General features: G+C 43.6%; 1 protein-coding gene across 1 annotated transcript in view; it reads right to left on the reverse strand.

Annotated features, from left to right (window-relative positions):
- Positions 1–20,067, reverse strand: part of RNF180 (ring finger protein 180) — a 94,563-nt gene that overhangs the window by 33,573 nt on the left and 40,923 nt on the right. The window contains 3 exon segments of the mRNA XM_088444064.1: positions 7,123–7,994; positions 7,997–8,048; positions 9,604–9,699. Of these exon segments, the coding sequence (XP_088300190.1) occupies positions 7,123–7,994; positions 7,997–8,048; positions 9,604–9,699 (1,020 nt within the window).

Raw genomic sequence — 20,067 nt, forward strand, 5'->3', positions numbered from 1 at the left:
AGCCCCTCGGTCCACAAATAGAATTCCACAATGGTAATACTGACGGATACTGGACTATAGATAGACAGTTAAAAGGTCGACAATGTCTAGATAGACACCAGTTGTTAGACAGGCAATAGGTCGACTGGGAGTCTAGGACAAATGGTCGACGGGGACAAAATGTCGACACACTAAATGTCGATATGGAAGAAGGTCAACAGATAAATGGTAGACATGGTCAAAAGGTTAACACTAAAATGGTAGACACACAAAGTGTCAACATTTTTTTTTAGGGCTAGAGTTAGGGACTTACTGGAGGGTTAGGGTTAGGCACTTACCCCAAATGTTAGGGTTAGGCACCAAGAGGGAGAGTTAGGCACTTAAGGGAGGATTAGGGTTAGGCACTAGAAGGGACAGTTAGGGTCAGGCAATGGGAGAGTTAGGGTGAATAGGGTTTAAAAAAAAAAAAGTTTCAACCATTTTCACGTCAACCTTTTTGACCCATTCGTCCATTTGTACTAGGGATGTGCAGGCTCGGATAGGTTCGAGTTTGCACGTGGAGTTCGGATTTTTCCCTCCAAAAAAACGGAACTCAGAACGAGGCAAAACGTCATCTTACATGGACGAACATCATCATTCCTGGACAAAAGACCAGGAATGATGATGTTCGTCCATGTAAGATGACGTTTTGCCTCGTTCTGAGTTCCGTTTTTTTGGAGGGAAAAATCCAAACTCCACGTGCAAACTCGAACCTATCCGAGCCTGCACATCCCTAATTTGTACCTGTCTACCTTCTTCCATGTCGACCTATTGTCCCTGTCGACTTATTGCCTGTCTCACACCTGGTGTCTATCTAGACATTGTTGATCTTTTAACTGTCCATCTTTTATACCACACCCACTACTGACGCACTTTGAAAGTAAAAAAGTTTGTGTTTTAATTTTTTTAGACACACCTTTAATGTTATTACTGTACAGTATATACAAAATGTAGGTGCGTAGATAGAATATTATCTTGCATGATGTCATGCACCAGTGTGTAGTGGGACACCTGCTGGAATGTTTGCAAAGTGCAGAATAGCCAGATGGTAGATGCTTGAGATGAATGCGGACTGAATGGATACGGGGTGCACTCATACGCAGGTAGCTGGAGATTATGCCTGATACAGAATGCACTTGAATGCAGAACACTGAAGACTTAAGCTAGGCACTCACTTTCCGATTGTTTTGATCGGGAGGACAGCCGGGGCTATTTTTCGGCAAATCGATAGCTCCAATATCTGTATTACACATAAAAAAAATTGCATTATTAAAAGCAACCGATTTTCCGCCACACCACACTTATTTTGCATATGTCCGCCCACAAGGAGGAGAACAGTGACAGGAAAACATAGAAATATGGGCAGATTACTGAGAATGCACACAGACTTCTCCATAACGGGAAATTTAGGCTTAGATTTTCGGTCTTGATCGGATAATCGAAGGAATGAGTTTGTGGATGTTTTCGATCCGATTTATCTGTGAAATGCTGAAACGATCCTTCATACACACTATACAATATATGAGGCCGATCACCCAATTATTGGCAAATCGGCCCATTAATTGTATAAGGTGTACCCAGCTTTAGTCAGATGCAAATGCACTTTGCAAAGGCAGAACACTGGAAGTTGAGTCAGATGCTGATGCACTTTGTAAATGCAGATTACTGAAGGCTGAGTCAGATGCAGAAACTGGAATAGAGCTGGAAGTCACTGCAGCCAGGAGACTGTTCTCAGGAAGAAGAGTGTTGTCCTGGCAATGAGCTGGACAGTTGAGATCATTTAAATAGGGCTCAACCAGTGCTTACTAGCTGAGAAGATCTTGTGAGCGTGGCTGCTGGAATCTGGTTGGCAGATGTACAGTAGTCATGTGGGAAAATTCAAGATGGCTGTGCCCATGGTCCGCCTCTGCAGGAACTGACAGGAGGGTAAATGCCGGGCACAAATGCAGTAGTGCCAGCGCAAGTCTCAGGGATGCCATATTTGACATGACACTGCCAGATCCAGTAGCTAAAGCCCCTATGTGTGACAGGCATATTGACATGACATTTGTACATCTGATCTAGAGCTGAACCATCTCCATGTGATTGTGGACTCATTTTAATATCTTTATTGCCCGAAACCCACTACACGTCTTATTTTGTTTTTTTATTTGTTGAGGAATTATTGAGGATCCATCCCTAAAGGGGAAGAAACCAAAGTCACAGTGCCCCAATTGGAATAAGACCCCACAGAGACGCACTGAAATTATTTAATTTCTCCTATGTTTTTTAAATGATAGAGGGTGTCGCCACATCAATTCAAGCTACACTGACCTTTCTGTATGGGAATATTGCCTGCTGTTGAGTGAAGATACTAGATCTGATGAAAATAGAAGCAATACCTGCACAGGTATGAGTAGAGTTAATGCCCAGAGCAACCAAGAAACAGGAGCAGCACTATGACCAGCACCTGAATGTAAGTTCTCTGGCTCTTTATTGGGAGGATACTCTTGGAGGAAGTCACTGGCTCTTCCACAATAGAAGCATAAATTATTCTGCCATTGTCTGTACATTCTTTTATCCAAAATAAGACCCCAAATGCAGTAAATCCTCTTTGTACAGATTCTTGTTCATTCAGATTTGTCATTTTGGTTGGTCTTTGGGAGAAGATGACGTACGGGTGACATGACTGGTGGCTGAGTGATAGTGCTCTTGGTGTTTCTCTGCCCTTCATTCTGATAGATGACTGTAAATGGTAATGCATCTTCAATGAATTCATCAAAGTATAGTGGTGGATTCATCCATGCTTATTTATCTTTAATGTCTTACAGATCACAAAGAAATTGCTGATACTGGGCGGCCGCATTTCATGCATTCTTGTTCACCCACAGACTAAATTCATTCACCTCACCAGACACGGGACAAATTACCTTGCTTTATATGTGTCAGAACACACAATATGGATTTGCATTCTAGAATATAGGCTATTATAATGCTAACTTTAATGAATTAAACCTTGAGGTGTTGACAACTCTTTTGGCAGATGTTTTCTTTTATTTTTATGGCGACGGTGTACCCACTCTGTCTGTGGCATCCCCTGGGAGCGTGCCTAGGCTGCCCCACCCTCCCCCCCTTAAAAGATCATTGCATTGACTTAAGCAAGGTAAGTGGGACAGACCTCCAAAAATTCCCACTATTTGAGAAAAACATTCAGTGTATAGATCGGTTTGGTATGTTTGTTAGACATTCACAGTGTCATCTTTCATTATATCGACATGGTCGTGACGTTGCATGTCTACCTGTCATTCAGTCCCTTACCCTTACAATAACCCAGACGCTAACCATAACAGCAACCCTTACAGTAACCCTAACCCTAATGTAAATGTCTAAATTATGACAATGTCAACATTTTCAATGGCGACATTCTGTCAATGTCAACATTTTACAGATGTTGACATTCACTCTGTCGACATTTGAACCATGTCACCATCATCAATGTCGACCTGCTGCCGACATTATAAAGATCAACAACAACAAACAGAAAAAAATAATAATTTTATGTGGTGATGCACATTAGGCTGTATTAATATCAAACAATCCTATGGGTGAATTCAATTCAGTGCGATGTTGAATAGCCGTGGGAGGGAGCTCCCGAAGCTATTCAATGAACCGCGCTGTTTGGGTGGGCAAAGGATTTCTTTTTGTACCCCCCTGGGGATGCGAGGAGAAATCAGACAAAAGTGCCGCAGCTGTTTTACTGCTTAGCGCAACGCTAACAGCCGCGTGTCCGGCACTTTAGTCAGAGAATGCCGGTTCTGTGGCCTAAGGGCCTGATTCAGACCCGGTCGCTAGATGCGGACGCTCGCTCCCAGCGTATGCAAAAAGTGATGTCAAGGCAGGCGATCGCAAGGCAAGGCATAAGCACGCCCACTATGTCTTGGCGTGCGATCGCCCTGTGAATGCAGACGCCTACCAGCCTGTCTTTAGCCTCACATTAGCGCACGTCATCTCCAGGAAGTGTATGCAACCATCGGTACATCGGGTTGCATCAGAAGTGAACGCAGCGCTTGATGTTGACTGTACCCTACCACAAGCACTGCGAGCACTTCAGTGTTTAATTCAACCAGGTGATGTGTACTATGACGCTGCCTGTTAATTATGCACGCCTCTGAAACGGCGTTAAGATGCTCAGGCACGCCTGCGTTTGCACCTCCAATCCCACGTTTCCAGTGGCTTGCCCCTGTTACCACCCACAAACGGCCTCTCCTGTCACTCATTCAGCTGGGCTGTCTCTGCTGGGCGAGTGATTGATTCCCGATCGCTCGGACTAGTTCGCACATGCGCACTGCGATGCATACGCACTTTGCAAAACATCGCTCGCTCCGAGCGTTCGCTTGCTACTGAACGGGTCTGAATCAGGCCCTAAGTGCATTACCACATCAAAATTATTATTTTTTTTTTTATTCTTCTTCTGTGTATTACAATTACACTTAAGAATTAAGTGATAGGTCTCCCTATATTAAACTAAATAAAAAATCATAAGAAATTATTATTACAAATAAAGGATATAGGCCTAATATTGATAAATAAAAAATATCTGGTGCGAGGACTCTCTCAATTTTTGACCTCATGACGGTGACTTCCTGACTGCATAAGGTCTAGATAGCCGCTTCAAATCCAGACTGTTCCACCTAATTCGGAACAGTCGGGAGGCATGGTGCTGTGGTGTATGGCCCTTTTGTACCCCTACCTTGGCTATTTATACATAACAGCTAAGGATAAAATGGTATATTAGTTGAGAAGTGCTCTTACTGTATAACATATGCATAGAGAATCTGGTTTGAATTCTGGTGTCGGCTCCTTATAACCTGGGCACCTCAGCTTATCTGAAGGTGTTCCAGGCAGAAACAATAGACTGTAAACTCACGTGGGCAAATTAACTACAGTATGCCTTTGTAGGGTATTTTGCTCAGCGCGACACTGTGTAAAATAAGCAATATATGAAATCAATAGACTAAAATACATTCAGGGTCAATGCAGAGTTAGAAGAAAAATGGGTGTAAATTACTCAGAAGAAAAGTGCATGTAGAAATAACGTATCTTATCCCATATATAGAGCTCTACGCATGTCCATGTGCATCCGCCTCTGCAATGGCAACATATACTCCTTGTTGGCTACTAGTCATCATCATCATCATCATCATCATCAATGTGTACTAGCCCCTGCCCTATACTAGGTGCAGATTATATGACTCCTAACAAGCATAAAAACACCTAATTGCTGGTCTGCATTTGCCCTTACTGACACGGCTACTGTACGTGAGATCACTTGTCCCTTCCACATTCCACCACTATGGTCATACAAGTTGATATGTGCAAAACGTGTGCAGGGGTCTGAATAGCCGCATATAGATGCATTTGTTTTCGGAGCATGTGAGTGCATAGTCATACACCCTACATCAATGTTCCTGCAATACCTGTATAGTTAGGAACTACAACATTTTCTGCAATTAATCGAGAACATCAATTTTTACATTCTTTGTTTCACAAAGTTATATTTACTTCCATAAACAAAGTTATAGAGCAATGCTACGTGCTTTAGTAATGTATTACGTGCAAAGGTTACCAGTGGCGTAACTAGGGTATTTGGAGCACAGGGCAAGATGAAAAACGAAGCCTATGTGCGTGCACACCAAAAATTACATGTGGCCACATGTCACAAAACGGCATAGTTACTAAAAAATGGGGGTGTGTCAACATGACACACCACCGTTTCTCGTCACTCTGGGAACATTCCTTTCCATAACCACCTTAATGCCCCCAGTAGTAGTGCACCTCTTGCAATGCTCACTGTAGTAGTGCCCCTTATGCAATGTCCCCAGTAGTAGTGCCCCATGTAGTAGAGTCCCAGTAGTGCCCCTTATACAGTGCCCCCAGTGGTGCACCCTTATACAGTGCCCTTTATACAATGTCCTCAGTAGTGCTCCTTATAGAGTGCCCCCAGTAGTGGTCCCCCCTATGCAGTGCCCCTTATACTGTGCCCCTTATACAGTGCCCCCAGTAGTGGTACTCCCTATGCAGTGCCACCAGTGGTGGTCCCCCTTATGCAGTGCCCCCCTATGCAGTGCCCTCAGTAGTGGTCCCCTTATGAAGTGCCCCAGTAGTACCCCTTATACAGTGCCCCCAGTAGTAGTCCCCTCTATACAGTGCCCCCCCAGTAGTGTCCCTGAAACAGTGCCCCCAGTAGTGGTCCCCCTTTTGCAGTGCCCCTAGTAGTGGTCCCTCCTATGCAGTGCCCCCAGTAGTGCCCCTTATACAGTGCCCCCAGTAGTGGTCCCCCTTATGCAGTGCCCCCAGTAGTGGTCCCTCTTATGCAGGCCCCCGATAGTGCCCCTAATTAAGTGACCCCAGTAGAGCCCCTTATACAGTGCTCACAGTAGTGGTCCCCCCTATACAGTGCTCCCGGCCATTTCTGCCTCTTACATATATAACACACAGACATCACACACACAAAACACATACCTGAATCCCCGCTCCTGCCGCTGTCCGCTCCTCAGTCCTCCCGCTTGGTACTATGGGAAAGACGTCATGACGTCTCTCCCATCACCTACTGCAGGAGCTGGAAGGCGGAGTTCATGAGTGAGCTCCAGCGGCCAATGAGAGTCTGTCAGACTCTCATTGGCTTCTGAAACAAACACAGCCACCGGGTAGTATGAGTGTACTATCGTGCGCCGGGCAGTACACTTTGTTACTGTGTAGTGCAGACCACACTCACTGTGGTCCGCACTACACTGACTTTAACGGACCAGGACGGAGGCCGGTGGCGCCCCACTCCCAAGACCCCCCCACTCCCCCCCCACCCCTCACCTCCCCTCGCAAGCCGCTGGTCCGACCGCAACCAGGGCATGAGCTCCGACCAACCCCACCTGGTTACGCCACTGCAGGATACTATCAATTTAACACTACGTTGTCATTTTAAACAGAACACACAATGAACTGTATGTATTTGAAAACAACGCAGATTATAGGGAAGGTCATTGGTATGACGGGGTGTTCTATGAATGCGATTACTTGTATTATTGTGCACACATAAGATAGTGTAACTTAATGTATGAATTGGTTTACCTGTTTATGTCCATGCAACCACTTCTCTCTTTTCTTCTGTTTCCTTCTTAGGCTCTTTAATTTGTTTATTTCCTTCTTGTTTAACCTTTGGCTAACAGTCATCAATCTGGGGGGCGCTGGCTGCATACTCTGAGTAGGAAGGTCCACTGAGGCGCGAATACAATCTCCTCTGGGTGCTGGGGCGTTGGACACTGCAGATGAAGACTGACCATTGTCCTCTTGAAGTCCTGAAAGTGTGGTGGTTGTTCTGTTGTAAAGCAATTCACTAACTCCTGAACGGTTTTCTGCAGGCACTGCAAATCTTACTAGTGAACTATTAATTTCAAATGTATGGCAGTTGTTATAATTATTATTACAACTAGCACTGTCTGAGCTAAAATGTGGTCCTTCCGATTGTCTTTGTCTGACGTTAAATGTCCCCTTCATACTGTTATAGAGTTTCGGCAGCACTTGTTTTTTGAAGTCTAAGTCCAAGCTATTTGATTTTCTATGAAACAGATTTCCTCTATGGCTTTCCCTCTTCTCCTTTGATGCAGAATTAGATTTCTTGACATTTAAGGTGAAGAGAGATTTTTTCCAACTTTGCTCACAGTGTTTGTCAAATGCTGGCACTTCAAGGCACAATGCCTCCACTAAGGTTCCTGGGGCATCCTTAATACTGTCCATAGTTGAGAACGTTTGACTCCAGTTGTTGATGAGTTGTTTCGCTATCCCATGTCTGGTGTGCTTGTCAAATTGTGTCTGAGATGCAGAAGCAGACAGAAATGGGCATTGCATTATGGCTCTAATGTCTACATCGATCTTGCTCTTGCACAGACGTATGACTGCGAGCCGGCCGCAGGAACATTTTGTGCTGTCCAAAAAGTTAAAGGCCCGAGACGTGCCCTGCAATAGGGACAGTTCAGCTTACCAGTCGCCCAGTGTACCTAAAAGGAAGGAAGAGATAGGAATAATCATTCTACACAATGACACAATACTACTACGCTGATGTTTTGTTTGTCTACAAAAGAATCGCCTTTCCTGGTTTGTTTTATGTGAAAACATGAGCTCGTCAGCAGAAAACACACTTTTCAGTGAGCATTGAAAGATAAATACGTAGCAACATAGACGTCCCTAGAAAAACCATCACGGTGTTAGTACCATCTGTGTCAGGCAGCAGCATAAGAATAATCTATTTATAGCCCATGCAATGTAATATGCAAAACAGGATTATTTAATGGATGAGGTCATTAAACTAGGCAAAATCACTATTCTGTTATGAGGATTACACACAGAGCAGGGAACATAAATCTGGTGTCTGCAGCGATGTTAGGCAGTTGGTCCAGGCCACTATTGATCAGATCAATATCAGGCGTGTTGGTGACTGCAGCTATTCCTTTCACCCAGTGACCTAGTAACTCAGCCTGGCACCCAAATGGCCGGATCTCATCCAGTTGATTGCTTGTGTGTGTGGGATAATTGGGCAGTAACCCTGCTGCAGCATTGCTATGACTGTGGTCAGCATAAGTATTGGTGCAATAGATGCCTTACTAGAGCAGCAGAGAAAAAGTTTGTAGCTCAGGGGTCAAACTCTAAACATTCAGCAACAGAATATATTATTTGCTTCCCCTGCATCGATACCAGAATTTCGACATTCAGAATGCCAACATGTCGTATGTCGACACTCGGCCATTGGCCATGTGGTTTTGGTAAATATCCCTGACTCTTAAAAACTAAACCTAGCCCCAGTTTAACCGGATTATAAAAATCATCGTTTGACATTCTATTGTCAACATTCACAATGTCAACTTTATGTCACGTCGACTTTGGCATTGCCGACATGTTGAATGAGATTATGGGCCTGTTTCAGAGATGTACGCAATGCCAGATTGAGCGATTGTTTGCCATCGCGCATGCATATAAGCCGCACTATGCATGCGCAGCGATCGCATTGTGATTACGGATGCACAGAGGAATCCATCGCAAAGTGAGTGACAGGTTGTCAGCGTTTGGGGGGCGGTAACGGGGGTGTGGTTAATAAAACGCAGGCATGTTGGACCGTTTAACTGCCGTTACATGGGCGTGCATAAATTACACCTTGCGATCACCTATGCAGCATGAGAGCCCTCTGCGTGTCAGGAGAGCTGCCAAGTCTGCGGCTGGTCAGACCTGCCGCAAGGGCCGGGCGACCGCTCCATGTGCGTCAATGTTACCGATATTTCTGCAGGTATGCGACGTTGTACGCATATTAGAAGGCAGCAGTGGCCGTCTTTATGCTCGGGTAAGCTTCTGTACCGATTACCATATTTTCAAAGCTGCGTTGCATACGGAATCGCAGCTGCGATCGCATTAGCGTCCATCTCCGAATCAGGCCCTAGGTCAATATCAACATTCTGAATGTATAAATAATTCAAACTGTGGCTCTAGAATTATATAATCTGCCCCTACAATATGGAAAAAGTCAGACTATCACCCAGAACAGAAAAGGAGGCTGTACACTACCTTTTCTATCTCTTGCTTTATCCAGCCTGGACTTGCTTCAGCCTCCAAGTGCCATATATTACATCTCCCCTGACCGGTGGACGAATCAAAACCACCCTGCAAAACACAACAAAGAAGTGAAATAAAGCAACATTGAAAAGTACAATCTCCTATCAAAACCACATCATATAATTAAGTGCTTTAAAGATAAGCACGCCAAGCTGTCTAATCCCGCGAGTCTTTATATTTCTAATTTTCTTTTTGTATTCTTATTGAAGTTCTGACTTTAAACCTAATTAGAGATGGATTTGTGGTTCTTGAGATATGAAACAAAGGGGAATACGAATCTGCGAGAGGTGGGCATAGCTTTGCTAAGCTAGGATACAATGAAAGGCCTGCTTGTCTGATTAAGTGGGCTTTTGTAGAAACACAGCCCATAATGAATGTAATTTAATTTTATAACTTATTGGCATTTACAAAAGAAACTATATTGCTCTATTACACCCAATTAAGTTTGTCATTCAGATAGAATTGTGAGAAACAGCTACATTACAATATAAGGGCTGGTATTCTATGTCAGCGCAGATGAATACGATGGATAAATATGAATAGCGTATTTTGCTTCCATTGTAAAGGAGGAAAAACAACTCTAGCAGAGTTCTTTTCATATTGTTCTGTATCTAGTCTATTGAGGCTATCAGATCAGTGACAGACACTATGAGCCAGCTGCGTAGGCAGGAATCGCCCAATGAACAGCACACAATGCATAGAACATGTAAGGTTTTGTCAGGTCAGGCATGACTAAGGGCAGCCTGACCCCAGGGACATTGCTTATTTAATGCAGACTACACCAGCAATAAGACCGTAAGGAATATGTGTCCTTTTTACTGTCGCTATTGTATTGCATACACAATCGTTACTATTATACACGAGAAAATATCCTGGTAGGTTATTTTGATTAACAGCATATACTCAGTTAAAGTAAATTTTTAAAGGGAATTGCGAGTGTTTGGTAGGGCTAGGGCATCAGGTTTGAGTCTTCCCTTAGCACACAGGAGTGTATCTGTGTGGATGTTAACTGTGTTCTCCTACAGATGTGTCATCATTCACCCAGCCTTTTAGAGAGTTGGGTATGCGATCACGGCGCACACAATGGCAGCAGTCGGAATTCCCGGCGCCGGAATCCCGATGGTTAAAATACAGACGACTGCAGGTAAGTAATTTAATCCTTCCCCTAACCCACCTTTCCCGCAGCCTAACCCTCCCATCCCGCCACCAACACTTACCTTCGGGATCGCAGCCGCCGATATCGTCAAGCTGAGATCCTGACCCGCGCATTCAGCGCGTCGGGATGCCAACTACGTCCCCTTTTAGCACCATATGGCATGAAATGGTGGTTCTGACTTAGATGCTTGGCTAAGTGTAGCAATTCATACTTTTTCCTGAATGTAACGTCTTACTCCATTGCAGCTGTATACAAAGTCGCTTACAGTGTACCAGGCACAATAGATTAGCTTTTCTGTCACAAAGGAATTGGTATACATTGACAGACTAAGCATATCGATGCGTGGTGCGAGGCACGGCGCAGGGAACTCGTATCGGATCTCTGTCTTTTTCATTTTTACCCAGATTGGCCACTGAGTTGCAGACTGAAGTACATGAAATGCCAGGACCGATAGTCAGTGTACCCCTGCACTGTACATTTGTTGCATCGGTGATGCAAATAAGACGCATATTTTAAGAAAAAGTTTCTGTCGGGACGATTGGCGCAGCGAAGTGAAAAGCCTGTGGTTAGCTAAATAGCTCCGTTTGGCATGAAAGACTTTTTGATTTGAGGATAGCTGTATGTGGACACATCTATAATCTTTACTTTGCTTCCAAAGATACTGGGAGGTTAACTGGCTTCTGAATAAATGGGTAACAATATATAAAGGAGGAACGCTGGTCTAAGACAAAAAATGTGAAGAAATAACAAACCAATACATAATAAAATTAAAATATACAAATTTACTTAATAAGCATAAAAATTTTATATAACAATAAATCCACATAGTAAGCAATCCACAATAGGTCATAGTCGCCAGTGGCAAACGTAGGATTTCTAGAGGGGGGATTTCCAAAAGCTTGATTTTAGAGTGAGTGTGGCCAGTGCAGCACATGAAGAGGGCAGAATTAGCACTTATCCAGCTTTAATATGCATCATATAAAGTGTATTGAGTGTCATAATTCCCGCATATACAGGACCAGGAATCACAGTAAGCCATTATATGTGGCAGTAGGGCCATCCTGTCTGAGCAGAATGTTTTTATTTCAGATCTGGGCATCATTCCAGAGCATTGGAGCACGTTCGGGAGTTTGGCGGAGCAGCAGAAGAACCTAGTACTGCCCTGGAGATATATGTACATATTGGTCTCCATTTGCACTGGATAATGTATTATTAAATAGTATTAATAAGTAACCCTATTGATGGTCTATAGCAGTGCATGGTTTTCAGATCTCCAAGTTGGTGCATAGGTGTATTTGTTACTGGCCAACACATGTTAAATATTATAATCTCTATTGTGGGGGGTTTTCCAGGCAACTGGAACCCGTACCCCCCCCTGTCTGCCAACTCTCTCTGATTGCTAGACTCTTTAGGGAGTCACCCTGACAATCTCCCTGATTGCACCTTCCCCCATTATGTAGCCATACCTCCCAACTTTTCATCCTCCCAAGGAGGGACAGGTCGTGCGTGACCAAAAAGGGGGTGTGACTTATGTAAAAGGGGCAGAGTCTACTGAAAATGGGGCAGAGTCTTGCGGCTTCCCCCATTTTCTTCACCATGGGGGTGTACCCAGCACTCTTCGAGATGCTGGGCAGCCCCCAGGCAGTCCTAACACATAAGAACAGCATCTGTTCTCCTCCTGCACACCAGCAGAGAAGCGGTTTGTGCTCTCCCAACTTCCCCCCCACCGCGGGACACTGCGGCCCGCGGGTGGGACAGCCCCAGAAAAACGGGACTGTGCCGCTGGATTCGGGACAGTTGGGAGGTATCTGTAGCGGTTACTTGAAAAAAAAAAAAAAAAAATCAGAGTTATATACATTCACATGGTATAATCAGTGCCATTTCCCTGCATTGGTTATAAGTCACAATGATCTCTAAGGAAACATGCATTTTCATATAAGGTTTCTCTTGAGCACACATATGGAACCCTAAAACACAATATGAGCAAGCCCTGAAAAGTATCAAGAGTGTTTTAATCAACAAATAGATCTTACTAACTGCTTTGGGTCTCGTTTACCTTTGGATCATGTCAGTAAATTTTATGACACGCTACTCAGGCGCAGCAGTACACATCTACTTTAATGCCGCGCTCATAGATGGTGTTTTCACAATCTCCCTGAAATGTTCTTTCAAAAGTAGTCAAGTACAGTATGCAATAGGTGGGATGACAAACCCTGGAGATTCTAAAATATTATTGTTAGAAATCGCAGTGCCTCAGAGGTTAATTGAAGATACCATAAAGCCACAGCATGATTCCTTTCAAAAAGGCCATGGTAAAGTACACCTGATGTGATATCGCTGATGGATTATGGATTTTTCCAATGGATGGTAGTAGGCGTCTGCAGGAAACTGTGCAAAGGGACAACATGGAGACAGAATGTAGTTGTCAAAACACGACTGGTTAGTCTGTATACATTATGATCTGTGGCCACTTGGATCAAGCTAAGACGTTTTCTATGCAAGGATATAAGCTGGCTGATCAAGTCGGGGGCTTTGGATATGCAGTTTTCAGTCTTACAGGCAAAATTATAAACTTCACTGCAAAGTCCAGCACTATAAGTATCTGAGGTATATGTACCTCATTTCCCAGGGACTGTGCGTACCCGTTTTGTGGGATCTGACTCGGATGATTTCCTTCGCAAAGTCCCAGCACCTCCAACTCACCCATCATATCTTATGAGTTATTGTTTGATGTTCTTATAGAAGGCAGCTGTAGTGTATGTAAATATTCTTATTGTGTTGACAGCACAGTGTTATTTGTCAGGGATAAAAATCACAACTATTCCAAGGTGAACTTTAAGGGAAAAGGCTTAAAAAGCATTTGATCTACAAAATTGCCATTGTGACTTCAATATCATTCTTAATGCCACAAGTAATAGGCATCAGGTTTTTGAAAGTACCGATATTTTGTCATGTTAGCAGTCAGATTTATAGTGACAATGTTTATAAAGATAAAACCAGGATGGACTTGCCTTGGTAAAACTTGCTTTTTAAAATCTGGCTGCTAACTTGCGAAATCTTAACACTTCCAAAAATGGCTCCTAATCTGGAGTTATAGAAAATCTAGTAACCTTACTGTAAGAACGCCTGCTAAACTAGAAACATTTCATCCCAATCTTCACCCTTTCTAACTCATTTGAATATCTAATTCCACAACAGAGAATCTCAGGGGGGGGGGGGGGATGTATCAAACTTTACAGAGAGATAAAGTAACAACCAATCTGCTCCTAACTGTCATTTTTCAAACACAGCCTGTAAAGTGACAGTTAGATGATGATTGGTTGGTACTTTATCTCTCTCTCCCCAAAGCTTGATACATCTCTCCCTCACTGTTGAAATAGGGGGTCAGTATCAGACATTTGACTATGACCTACATATAATAGTGTTCATTCTAGCACCCTGCACCTGTCACAACCGTGCAGTTCATCTTTCCTGCATATAGGGTGTCGGTCTATGCTCTGGTGCTTCTAGCGCACTCTGGTCTGTATTCCAGCAATTTGTCAAATCAGCTCAGGGTGCTAGAAGCACCAGAGCAGAGCGCCACACCCCAGACAGGAAAGAGGAACTGCACGGGTTATGACAGGTACAGGGTGCTAGAATGAACACTAATATAAATAGTACTACTCTTTTGCAGTCTCGACTTTGACAAACTTAGCTATTTTTTTTATACAGTATTGGTACTATAGGACCCAGTCATACAATAACAGGTGCATGATTATTATACAAAATAAATTATGCTGCACACCACAAGTCTGCCCAACTGTTTATTTGTTTGTTAAACTTCCTTATTGCTTTCTATGGGCACATTCCCATTGTTTGGCTTTAAAGTAAAGACCATAATGGCGCTCTCCCCTCCCAGTACAGTGTGCTGTCACTTCCATCTGCTAATGTACAATTTGTATTCAGTCTTGCTCCATGTGCATTTTTGATGTCTTTATGTGTCACAAATTGATAGCTGTAAAATGTAGTTACCCACATCTGAGTATGATTTACTCAGACACTTCTCACAAGACAATGAACATCGGAACATGCAGAAATTGTATCATCACACTTCAAAGAATGAAAGAACTAGTGAGCCGGGCACTTTCATATCGCATGTGCAGCTCCTGCATGTGCCCACACTGGGAGAGTGCTGATCATTAGTTCATCAAAAAGGTTTTCATAAAAAAATGAATTACTACAATACATAGTACTCTTGCACATATGAGAATCCTTTGGTTTTATTAAAAAAAAAAGGAACTGTTCTCCATCCAACAACATTTTCTGGTATGTGGGGTACATTAGACAACAAGGGCGTTCGTAACCTACGGTCCCTTTAGAGGTTAAAGGGTGGCATATATATATATATATATATATATATATATATATATATATATATATATATACACACACACACACACACACACATACACACACACACATATATACATATACACACACACACGAATATAATATTTAGAAAGGAAGGCACTAGAAATTTACTTAAAATAAAACTTATCCTGTTGAAAACAAATTTTGGCCAGGACATTACATCATAGTTAATGAGAGGTTCAGTAGCGGAGTTCCTGCTGAAAAGTAGCACTGCGCACACACACACACACACACACACATTATAATATATATTATATATATATATACACACACACATACACACACACATACTGTACATATATTTTATACTGTAACTTCCCTGGGAGCACTTAATTTTTATAAATTGTCCAATGGTGCAAACCACCTATAGTGTGTCCAACCCAATAACGATTTTAATATTTTTACTTTTTGGTGATGGTTCAAGGTAGATGTGGCTAAAAGATCTTCTGAAAAGAAACCCTCGCACCAAGAATTCACCTGATAAAAAGCAATCAGCCTTGCGGTTTTAAAATTCAACCAATATACTTATTAATTGACAATGTTAACATTTATTATTGACAATGTTAACCACTTAACTGACTAATTTTCTTTCCAAAAACCACTCCAAAATTGTCGTTCTTTTTAATGATTGAATTAGGTCAGGAACATCTTTTGAAAACTATTCCAACGCATATTTTTTTTTGAAACACCATATACCATAAAATAAAATGTTTTATGGTATACTGTAGTTTTGGTCATTGACAGCTGTACCATCGATTGCCGATTGTATATATATCGATGGCTGAACCAATGTCAATTGTTTCTATATATATATATATATATATATATACACACACACACACACACAGTATATGTATATATATCCATGTGTATATATTACACACACACACACACATATATACTAGGGGTGTGCACCGGCCACTTTTCGTGTTTTGGTTTTGGATCTTTCTTCGTGTTTTGGATCTGGATTGGTTTTGCCAAAACCACCCTTCCATGTTTTGGGTTCTGGGTTTTGTGTTTTGGATCTGGATTTTTTTGAAAAAAAGCATAAAAACAGCTTAAATCACAGAAGTTGTGGGTTTTTCTGCTCCTATGCAATTATTAACCTCAATAACCTTCATTTCCACTCATTTCCAGTCTATTCTGAACACCTCACACCTCACAATATTGTTTTTATGGCCAAAAGATTGCACCGAGGTAGCTGGATGACTATGCTAAGGGACACGAGTGGGCGGCACAAACACGTGGCCCATCTAGGAGTGACACTGCAGTGGCAGACAGGATGGCAGTTTGAAAAACTAGGCCCCAAACAGTACATACTGCAAAGAAAAAAAAAGGGGTGCAAGATGGAATTGTCCTTGGGCCCTCCCACCCACCCTTATGTTGTATAAATAGGACATGCACACTTTAACAAACCAATCATTTCAGCGCCAGGGTCTGCCACATGACTGTGGCTGAAATGATTGGTTCGTTTGGGCCCCTACAAAACAAGCTGGCAATTAATGTGTCCCTGCACAAACTGGCTCTACGGAGGCAAGATGTCATCCTCATCCTCCTCATCCACCGATTCCTTGGATAAAAAGGGAAAAAGGGATTTAGGTGTCCCTGGACTGCTTACGGTCTTAGCCAAAGTTTCTGAACTTGACAGTAACTTTTTATGAACGCGCTGCAAGTGCCGTATAAGGGAGAATGTTCCTAGGTGGTTAACGTCCCTACCCCTACTTATTTCACCTTTACATATGGTACATATGGCAAGACAGTTGTTGTCCGGATTTGGATTGAAATATTGCCAGACCAAAGAGGTGGAATGTTTGGTCTTCTGCCCAGGCATGACTGTGATGGGCTTTTTGATCCCACGGACAACAACTGTCTCCCCCGGAGCCTGATTTAAACAAACCACATCACCATCAGAATCCTCCTCGCCAACTTCCTCCTCAGTGCCAGCTACACCAGTATCCTCATCCTGTTGTACTTCAACAGTGACATCTTCAATTTGCATATCAACAAGTGGACTGTGGGTGCTCCTTTCAGCACTTGCAGGGGGCGTGCAAATGGTGGAAAGAGCCACCTCTTCCCGTCCAGTGCTGGGAAGGTCAGGCATCGCAACCGCCACCACACTTGGACTCTCCTTGGGGATTTGTGATATCTTCTTAGAACGCACAGTTCTTCGCTGTGCTTTTGCCAGCTTAACTCGTTTGATTTTTTTAGCGGGAGGAGGGCTTCCATCGTCATGTGAAGCTGAACCACTAGTCATGAACATAGGGAAAGACCTTAGCCGTTCCTTGCCACTCCGTGTCGTAAATGGCATATTGGCAAGTTTCCATTTCTCTTCAGATGATTTAAATGTTTTTTTCAAGGTCATTTTCCTGAACTTTGTCATTTGGGATTGTATGTGCCCTCTACTATGACATTGGGCATCGGCCTTGGCAGACGACGTTGATGGCATGCTATCGTCTATGTCATGACTAGTGGCAGCAGCTTCAGCACTAGGAGGAAGTGGTTCTTGATCTTTCTCTATTTTATTTTTATCGGAGAAAGTTTGGTCCTCCATTTATGTTATATTGATATATACGTGCGGCTAAGGCGCACACAAACACAGAAAATATTTTTTTATTTTTGCTGGAGAGTAGTGCACTTTGTGGGTTACACCACCCTTTAAGAAATGAGCCAGCCGGCTCTTTACTTATGGGACACAGGCGCACGCTTGGCGCTGCTCCTTTGTTGATGCACGTGCAGCCACAGTGCACACAATTCACAAACACAGAAAATATTTTTTTATTTAGTTTGGAGTGTACTTTGGGGGTTACAGCACCCTTTAACGGTCAAGCCAGCCGGCCCTTTACTTATGACACAGGCGCACGCTTGGCACTACTTTGTTGATGCACGTGCGGCTACTGCGCACACAATTCACAAACACACAAAAAATATTTTTTTTTTTAGCACTTGGGGGGAGCACCCCTGACGGACAGAGCACCCCCTGGACAACACTACAGCACCCCTTCAGGACTGGGACACTGCACAGGACTTTGGAGTGGACACAGCCCCTATGGACAACTGACTGCACAACACAGTCCAGCCAGCCCCTATGGACTTAGAAGTAGTGGACACTGCCCCTATTAACAGCAGCAGCACAGCACAACACAGCCAGCCCCTATGGACTTTGAAGTAGTGGACACAGCCCCTATTAACAACAGCAGCACAGCACAACACAGCCAGCCCCTATGGACTTTGAAGTAGTGGACACTACCCCTATTAACAACAGCAGCACAGCACAACACAGCCAGCCCCTATGGACTTTGAAGTAGTGGACACAGCCCCTATGGACAACAGCAGCACAGCGCAGCACAGCACAACACTACTCTGCACTACACTACACTACACAGCCCAGCCAGCCCTAACTCCCACCCTCCCTCTTCACTGTCCACAGCCGAGTGAGAAAATGGCGCAGACGCGGGTACCTTATATAGGATCCAAAACCCGCGAGACCCGGAAGGCAGGATGATGACGTTTTGCCTCGATTTCAGATCCGAGTCAGGCGGGAAAAGTCGAGCCTGACTCGGATCGGCCTCGGATTTCAGAAATCCGAACCCGCTCACTCCTAATATATACACACACACATATACATATATATATATATATATACACACACACATACTGCATATACACACACCCATATATATATATTGATTCTTAATACACGTTTTATCACAAGTCTTGGAGTGCCTCCTCATTTGGCTATGTATATATACACAACCACGCACACACACACACACACACACTATTTATATATATAATACTATATATACACACACACAGATATATAATATGGCCAGGGCTCTGCTGTTTATTCATGGGGGGTGTGGCTTGCAAAAATGGGGGAGAGGCTGCTGCTAGCGGGGGTGGAGAGAGAGAAGGACAGCGCTGTTAGCGCTACCTTCTCTGCCCGGCGGCTGCCGGAGGGGGAGGAAGAGAACGACAGTGCTGCCTTCTCTGCCCCGTCAGCAGCCGCCGGGCTGCTGCTAGCCGGAGAGGACAGCGCTCTCAGCGCTGCTTTCTCTCCACTGTCCTCTCGGTAGCCGCCGGGGGGTGGGTACGCCATGGCTGGGCTCTCCAATCACTGCTAGCAGTGATCGACCCATGGGGAGGAACAGTGTGCAGAGGGATGAGGAGGTCCTTCTGTGATTGGCGGCTGCTAGAAAATTATTTTCCAGCAGCCGCCCACAGTGCTTTTCTAACTGGTCGTATCATATACGACCATGTCAGGGAAAGCCCAGTCTGGTATGGTCGTATCTGATACAACTGTGCCAGGCAAGTGGTTAAAATTTCATCCTTACATGACACAACATTGGTGTGACTTCTCTTGAAGAATGATTTTATATCTTCAGCTACATAACCCCTTTCGTTAGGAGCTCCTTCTAGTAGCAGCAATATACTTTATTTTAATAGAGGGTCACGCCCAATTTAAATATCCAATGCGTTTAGTCATATAATTGACTTCTTCAGGGGTGTTTTTTATCTGCTTATAAGTTTCTCGTGGTTTCCCAGGTATTTAAGGCAGCAAGAGATATTTTTTAATCCTGCAGAGCATATATCTCTTGGTTGATTTTACTGACGATTCCAATGAATGTATGAATATCCACTATAATATTTTGGAATGCCAGGGAGGAAATACGAGTGGGGTGCTGCCCATGGACAGTAGCGCATGTCAGTGGTCGGACCTGTCTGGCTGAGATCCAGCAGGTCAGTTTACCTTGCAGGGTACTGTATAGGAGACAGCAAAGGAGCGCACTCCTTCCAACATAAGATGCATTGTAAATTAGGACCGATGGACGAACCAGGGGAACAAAAAC

This window comes from Taudactylus pleione, unplaced genomic scaffold (genome assembly GCF_031769625.1).
Source record: "Taudactylus pleione unplaced genomic scaffold, aTauple2 ptg000345l, whole genome shotgun sequence".
NCBI lineage: Eukaryota > Metazoa > Chordata > Amphibia > Anura > Myobatrachidae > Taudactylus > Taudactylus pleione.